An 8,557-nucleotide genomic window follows, 5' to 3' on the forward strand; every position below is an offset into this window, starting at 1 on the left:
AAGGGTTGTGTAAGGGGCTTTGTAGCAGTTTGAGGAATTGTACAATGTTTTGACTTTGCCTTTAAATTCCCCAGATCTCAATCTGATCAAGTATTTTTGGGATGTGCAGGGTAAACACCATTCTATGAATCCCCCACCTCATAGGTTTCCAGATCTACTGCTTTCATCTTAGCGCCAGCTGTTTTGGTGGCACAAGGGGGGGGAGTTTTATGATTATGACTGATTATATTTTTTGCTGCTTCGATATATATATATAATATATATATATATATAGATATAACTCTTATTTATCCCTAGTTGTGTTGTGTTTTATTATAACTTCCACCTTATTCTTCTGTCTTGTAGGAACATCATCGCTCTTCGTAATCGTGTAACTACAAATGCCTCAAACTCAGAAAGCAGTTTCCTTCAGCAAAGAGACTATTGTATTATTATATTCCTAATTTTGCTTCAGATTGCCATTAACTATTTGTTCAAGTAAAAGAAAATGACTCGCATAGAAGTATGTGGAGTCTGGAACTGTTGGATTGGGACCACTTCTTGCCTCACTAGCATTTTCAGTGCTTTTTATCCCCACCATGATAGAGGTCAGATGATTTGGACTCTTAGGTGCAATATTATTTTTCTTTTTAAAATGGTGGCCCACGACTCTGGAGTCTTGTTCAACTTGTCAATTTTTATCCACGTCACCAGTAGAACAAGTATGAAAGTGCCCACACTGTCTGCCAAGCTGTCTTATGGATTCACTGTTGGAATAAGTTGTGTTATACAGTACACTGTTTAGAAATATTCATGTTACAGATATGTATGAGCACATGTTGTAAATATGTTGCTGGCTGTCATTTTCTGGTCTTCAGATTGAACATGAACTAAAAATACCTTGAACATTCACCACGAGATAATAACCTGGAAAACAAAGTTTTTGTTAAGTCAGGTACTTGGTAAAAATCACTTTTCGACCAAATATCTTGATAACAAAATGCTTTCACTTGTAGCCTCCCCAATGTGGTTACCATATACCTTTTCTTCATACTTATCATTTAAGAACACTTCTGTACCTAGTACTGTACAGCAAAATCTTTAGAAATAAGTACACAGCCCCAGAGAGAGACATTAGCACTATCAGGGTAAGGGTACGTGGGTGATTTTTATAATCGTCCATCAGACAATACTCAAAGCTAAGGTAAGACAATTTACTGCATTTTTGGGACCGCTTGCTACATTTAAGTCTACAATTTACAATGTAGCTCTACCTTTTTGTTTACATTGGTTATTTAGCCATCAATGTGGTTTATTTAGTAATATATCTTCTTTTCATTATTACTCTTTGCAGTGTAAGAAAAATCAGTTCATCTCTCATCTTCGATCTATCTAATCCATTTTGTTGTATTGTATTTATTAGTTTACTTCCCATTCACAACTGGGTATACTTAAAGGCTATTGAAACTTTTGGGGTAAAAAATTCTTCTTGATTTTTACTTATTATGGTGCATAACACATTTTCTCCATATGTCTTTATTAAACAATTTGCTCAGTTTATTTCCTATAGAATGCCATGTGAGCTCTGCTTTCCCCCTACACTTGTATGCAACCCATGTACTTGCCTTCCCTATCTTCAGCCTGTGCAAGCTTTCCTCCAAGGATTCTCTCCATTATACTCATAGGTTTAGCTAGTGTGCAATCCCTATGTTACTAACTCAGAGTGCAGAATGTCTGTCTGTCACACTCTTTGGCCCTAATTTACTAAGAGTGGAGTGTAGGTTTCTTTGTGGGTTTTAATTCCTTACAAATTTTTTTCCACGGTTTTTACTAAGGTTTTCCTACATTTTACAGTTTCCCTACATTTTGCTTTTTTTACACAGGGGTTTTCCTGAAATTCACCACATTTTCTGTGGAACTCTTAGTAAATATGTTGGGTTTTTTTGAAAATGTTGGGAACACGACCCTTTTTGGTCACCACGCCTTCCCCCGATGGCCATGCCCCTTTTTCGGGTTTTGGTAGTAAAATGGAGAGTTAGTCGGGTTTTTTTTTTATTTTTTATTTTGGCACAGACAGAATTTATGGCGCAATGCGTGAGAATCTGGCGCACAACATGTGGGGTTTGCAATAGTAAATGAGGGCCTTTTTCTGAGCAGCAGCCAAATGGAAATAAATTTTTAATGAAGACCATTTGGAAAGCTTGCTTTATCTTGCATTCTGGAACCAAATTATTAATAATAATAATAATAAAAATAAAAAAAAACATTGCATATGTGCTCATAGCCTTTCAGTAATAATGACAACATGTGTGATAACAGCTTGTTGATGGATTTTATGTATGATTTTTTATTTACACTTCACAGAGTAATGTGAAACAAAACAAAATAGGAGAAACTGTAGCAAAACCTTAAAGGTACTAGATTTTAAATACGATTACTCTAACAAATGTTAATGAAAAGTAGAGCTGCATTGTTCAGGTTACTTGTCTGTGTGCCTCTCTGAAATAATGAAATTTATTAGAATTGTGTTGCTAATATCAGACCAGAATAGGTATTTTTCTCTACATTTTTATCTAGTTTTGATTGCGAGGTTTGATAGGTCAGCTGTTTACTGAAGCAGTATAGATTTTTAGATTACAGTCAGATACGGTAGAATGTAATAGCAGTATGCCCTATTTCGGCAGTATTCAAACTATAACCCAGATTAGGGGTATGTTCACAAGTACTGTATACACTGCGGACTGTATGCTGTGTCAATATAAATAAGTAGCTCAACAAAGTATATACAGTATGTGTGAACATGCCCTAAGAACTTACTTGATATGGTCTTTTCGATTGGTACTAAAAAGTGACGATATAAAAACTCTACACAAATACTGTCAGTAAAATATATGGTAGTTAGGCTCATATTATGTCACTTGCAATGTATGCCTCAACTTGTCACTCCCTCATTATCTGTTACCTTGATTTAAAGCCCACTGTAGTATTACACTGAACTTACAACATGGGAGTGCTAATAAATGGGTGCTCAGACCTTCTGGTTAAATCGGAATATTTGAGTTTTCCTAGAAACACTTTTTAACTATAGTATACTTAAGCTACTGATATAGCAGCATTTCTATTAAAAAGTAAATAGACTATCCAATACACAGCACTCCCCATCAGACTACAATCCTAGAATGCAGCTGGCAACCAATTAGGTCACTTCACACTCCAGTTCACTAGTCTACAGCAGAAGATAAATAAAAAAAAAAGTGGAAAATGACCTGATGGAAATGTATCACCTAGATTTATTTTTTACTGATGAAAACCAGACATTGAAAGTTTTCTTTTCTGTAATGTTTTTAGTTTTATCTATTTTTTTTATTCTATTCTCTGTACATGACCATCTTGACTGAGCTGCTGTTACCAAAATTTAGAAAGACCTTCATAAACAGCTACATGGACCATATGACATGATACATTGGGGCTGACTAATTGAGTTTTATGAGATAGTGTTCTGGGTATTCTCTGTGACCTGTCCAGGGAGGGAAAGGAGATGGCCTGTGACCATCACCTATTGGGAATTATGGATCCTGTGTTACCTATATATAGTTGTCACTCTTCTTTATAATCCTACCTGTGATAATAATGAGGAGCCTGCTGAAAAGTGAAATTTACTAAATATAAAGTATTCATCCCATTCTAGAATTGGGCTTGCTGGCCAAAGGGAAAACTGCAAGATTTCAGGGTTTTGGTTTTTGTTTTGATTTTTTTTTTTAAATATAGATTTTAAGAAAATTCCAAAAAAACTGTTTAACATAACAATTTGATTTAAACTATAGGTCATTTTCTGATGACTTATTCCCTTTTAAGGCCTTGTTTACACAGTGTTTTTAATGGGACTTTGCTGCACCATGCACTCAGATGAAATCCCAATTCTGCCCTCTCAATTCTTTCTATGGAATCCTCTTGGAAATGCATTGATGTCTAGGGAAACAATGCATTTCCAAGCTGTCCTAGCACTGGCGGCTGCTATTTGCTGAATGTCCGTCATAAATTGTCCAGGCGAACGTTTATCAAAAATTCTGCTGTGTGAACATGGCCTTACAACTCCAGAAATTACATCAGACTTTTCCAGTAGTAATATTGCAATTTTATTTTAGTGTAACTGCATGTTCTGTTGTATTCAGGGGGACTTGGCTTCATAAGTTTCTAGATTGCCCTAGAAGAATACATTTGAGGCCCTTTTCTACTTGGTTTTATGTTGCACTTTCAGCATTGTTTCTTTGTTCATCATGTATGCTCTGGAAATGCTGGCATTTTCTCCCTTTTCTATTATTCCAGATATATTAGTTGTATTTATGTTTAGATTTTATACATTTCAAGTTTAATAATTCTCCTTTTTTTTTAATATAAAATTGTTTCATGTGCATTTTAGCTCTTGTCCAGTAAAGCACTAACCTGCCGGGAGTATGTATAGGACTAGTAAGTTTAGGAGATGGCCATACTATATACCTAACCATTATTTTCTGCCTATTTTAGGCCCTTTTCACTTAATTTTTTTATGATTACCATGTATGCTGGGAAAGCTGTCCATGAATATGCTGGGTTACATTAGCCCGATGAGGGTAAAAAAGTGTCCTTTTCTCCACCATATGTCTGATAGGTCAATATACCACAAAAGCGAAGCTTTTAATTACAAAGTATTATAAATTAGACCCCACTTTTCCATATAGAGAAATCCTGTTAGAAAAAATATCTGTTAAATAGTTAACATAATAGTCTATTGGTGTCAAATGCCACTGTATGGTGTGAATCAGACTTTCATTTAGTGTATATATCATGAGCTTTTTCCATCTTATACACTAAACACAGACAAAAGAATGAGCTGTGAACGAAACCTTTGTGCGGTGTTTTCCAATGAGTGCCTAAACTCCCAACATGCTCAGACAGCCAAAGGCTGGGAGTTTTCGGCTATGTTCACACCACCGAATGTCTGCACGGCAAATCGAGAGCTGGGACCGCACGGGAATGTGTCGTCTCATAGACAGCTATGCATTCCATGCGGTGTCTGCAGAAAGAATGAAAAGGTTCATTCTTTCTGCGGACACGGAGAATTGAATTTCCGCTTTGTGCACAGAGCAGCAGAATCCCGTGGAATTCAATGGGATTCTGCTTCAGTGGAATTTCCGTGCGGACATTCCAAGCGGTATTCTGCATGGAAATTTTTAGGTATGAACATAGCTTTAGTTTTGCAATAGCCGGAGGCATCCTGGTTGGGAAACACTGCCTTAGTGAGTTGAACAGCTTTACAGTTCATGGTTTCCAATTGTATAAAATAGAGAGAAAAATGACATGTACAGCATTAGGCTAGGCTTACACATGCTGGTATTGGTGTTGAATGAATGACTATAACTCAAACTCACAAAGCAAAACTGTGCATAAATTTGTGCTGTTTATGCCAAAATCTGCAACTTGTGTTTTTGAAATGTTCCCAGAAACATGGTACCGTGGTATGGTATGAATTACTGTCCTAAATCAGAGAGACATTAGAAAATAAAAAAAAACAAACAACAAATGAGACAAAAAGGGCATGCTTAGGTTTAAAATGTATTTATTTTTTAAACTTGCACTTGTGGACGTACCCAGTGTTTAGATGTGATGGAACATGGACACGTGATTCTAAAATATTGCTTTTCTGAACACGTGTGACAGCTCTAGATATTTGCCAAAATAAACTGGAAAAGAGAAAGGGATAAAAGATGACAGCTCTTCCTGCCAAAGTAATTGGAACATTCCAAACAATATAGATGAAGCTTCCACCACGTGGAGGATTGTGGGTTTACTATATGTCGGACCCGTGTGTCATACCAAAATTCCTTTACTAGTGTATGATGGGATTGTTTCTATATAATGTAGATTCTAAAAATGTTAGCTGTATCAATTTAAGTATTTGTATGTACAGTAAGTATCTTTATATGAAGAATGAAACACAACATTGTATCTTCCAGATTTCTCATCCTTGAATGACATATACATGTAATATTAAATCCCTTCATGCACCTCATAAGGCATTGTATAACCTAATGGGATGTATCATAACATCCTGTAGCCAGCCCTGAAGGGTTAACTACCTAACCTCACAGGTCTTCAGGCGAAGAAGAATTGTATAGTGAAATTTGTGTATTTAGAAACTATTACTGTTTCATGTACAGGGGAAATGTAATGATAATGAACTGTACAGTGCACTCCACAATGACTTTTGTGAATTGTATAGTGGTTTATTAATATAGAAAACTGTTTTAGCAATATAAATACATACATATCATCAGCTGTAATTTCCAGCGCCTCTCCAAGAAGAATACTCTATTATGTTACAGTACAACCATAATGGTCAGAATGACCATATGTTTGCTAGACTGGAAGTGTTGTGTATAAATAAGAAGACACCACCACACATCACATGTACTGTGTGTAAAATATAATCTATCCCTTTAACAGCCCTGTGAAAGGTATGTTATGTCAAGTACAAGGCATGGCTGGTTATAAACAAGGATACTTGTGACAAACCTATAATGTACAATAAATCAGAATGTTGACAGATGTTTATGGGACTGAGCATAGTTGTACCCTGGATCTCAGCTGATCTTATTGTAAATGACACAGCTTCTGGCATAATTTCATGAAGTCCTAATATAACATTGCTGTGTACATTATCCTCAACTAGAGGGAGCCTAAAATGCTTTGCTGTTTTGCCAGACAAGACAGTTTGTCCTTTTAGTGCATTATCTTCTATTGTAGGGAGTAGAATACAGTAGTGTTATAATTTTTCTGTAGATCATGTATTTCATAATCTGCATGTGCACTTTTTGGATGAAATTGAAAGCCCAAGAGCTGTCTGAACATTAACTGTGCCTTTTTGATAAATGAGTTTGTATAGGTGTTTCTGGGTTTGTGCCATATCCATATGATCACAGGTTTCAAGCCCATGCTCTTACTTTTCTAAGAGGATTTGCAATACTTGGTCAGATATTTATCTCCTTCACTCTTGAAGGGTAAGCTGTGTGTACTTTCAACTTAATCGGCTTTCTTCTGACTGGACTCCTATCCACAGGTATCGGGAGGAATGGCAGGGTCAGAGGGGAGGGGCCTGTTATGTATCTTAAATTGTTGCATTTATGTCCACATATTGGGTGTATATACAATGAAGTCATTACATTTTGTGGCATATTCTTAATAGCCATAGCAACAAGCAGTGACCTCTTACACAAAAGTGTGACTTCATTAAGATTCACATTTTTTTTGTTGTTTATTTGCATCTCACAGCTTTTAAGTACAAAAAAATCCAGTAATGTGTAAATTGTGAGTTCTGTAACCTGTATTCCTAGTGCTGACAATATGTGCACTAGGACCTCAACCGAGAAGAGTCCGTACCAGGTATGACTGAAGGTTATATATTTACACCTTTGTTCTCTTATAATTAAGAAAAATAACTTGTAAACTGGACTCGTACTTTTATGCACGCCTGTTTTACCATCATTGCTTGTTTTGTACTGTTACATTTTTAAGCAACCAATAGACTGTTATATAAACATTGAGTAAAGACCAGTGTTATGTATCGATGAAGAGCCTGAACCCATGACAAAATGAATGTGATAAGAATAATAGAAAACAACAAGAGACAATTATTTATATATAACAAAGGTTTATTTGATGATCTTCTGTGTTGAACCTTTGAGCAGGAATAGCAGTGTTTCTTAGCCAAACGGCACACACGTTGAACCCCATGTATAATTGCAAAACATTTAGTTGTTGCCAGTGGCAACAATTCAGATCCCATCATTCAGGGATATTTTGTCTGCAGTAGTTATACATGGGGTCCAATGTTTTCAATAAGTGTCACTAAGCTAGAATGGAACAAAGTTTTAAGAATAACAAATGTCTTGTGTTGTAGCATGTTAACTGTTCATGTGTTAAACATCTTGTCCAATGGCTTTTTGAAAATTAAAGCACTACCACTGGTCAGTAGTTTTGTATTTCCAATTAGAATAAAAATGTGATCATAACACAGTCATGTTTGTTTTGTATGTACTGATACATTAGATGGCAATATGAAATGCATGCATTCTAGGTGCTATTCAACTCAACAGTAAGAGAAAAAAATAGCCAATAACCTTATATGACAAGAAATAAAAAGCGTGGAAATAAAAGAACAATTCTCCTTGAAAAATCGATCAAAATCTACACAAAAATGTTAACAATAAAAACTACAGCTCATGGTGAAAAAAATGAGTCCTCTTACAGCTCCGTAGATGAAGAAAAAAAGTTATAGAAGTCAGAATTTTTGGGTTTTATTAAAAAGGAAAATAAAACAAAAGCTATATGTGTGTCTGTTCATCCTGGAAAAAAAATGATTTTTAACAAAACCAGAAAAAAAAAAAAAAACATACTATTTTTGAGAGCAGCTTAAAGGGGTACTCCGCCCCTAGACAGCTTATCCCCTATCCAAAGGATAGGGGATAAGATGTCAGATCACTGCAGTCCCGCTGCTGGGGAGCCCCGGGATCCCCGCTGCGGCACCGCGCTGTCATTACAG

General features: G+C 35.9%; 1 protein-coding gene across 9 annotated transcripts in view; it reads left to right on the plus strand.

Moving 5' to 3' along the window:
• Positions 1–8,027, plus strand: part of OSBPL8 (oxysterol binding protein like 8) — a 228,010-nt gene extending 219,983 nt beyond the window's left edge. For all 9 annotated transcript variants that reach the window (XM_056574070.1, XM_056574073.1, XM_056574071.1 and 6 more), the window contains one exon: positions 346–8,027. In XM_056574070.1, coding sequence (XP_056430045.1) covers positions 346–481 — 136 coding nt within the window. In that variant the 3' untranslated portion in view covers positions 482–8,027. The remainder of the gene's footprint in view (positions 1–345) is intronic.
• Positions 8,028–8,557: the final 530 nt, after the last annotated feature.

Source organism: Hyla sarda, chromosome 4 (assembly GCF_029499605.1).
Source record: "Hyla sarda isolate aHylSar1 chromosome 4, aHylSar1.hap1, whole genome shotgun sequence".
Classification (NCBI taxonomy): domain Eukaryota; kingdom Metazoa; phylum Chordata; class Amphibia; order Anura; family Hylidae; genus Hyla; species Hyla sarda.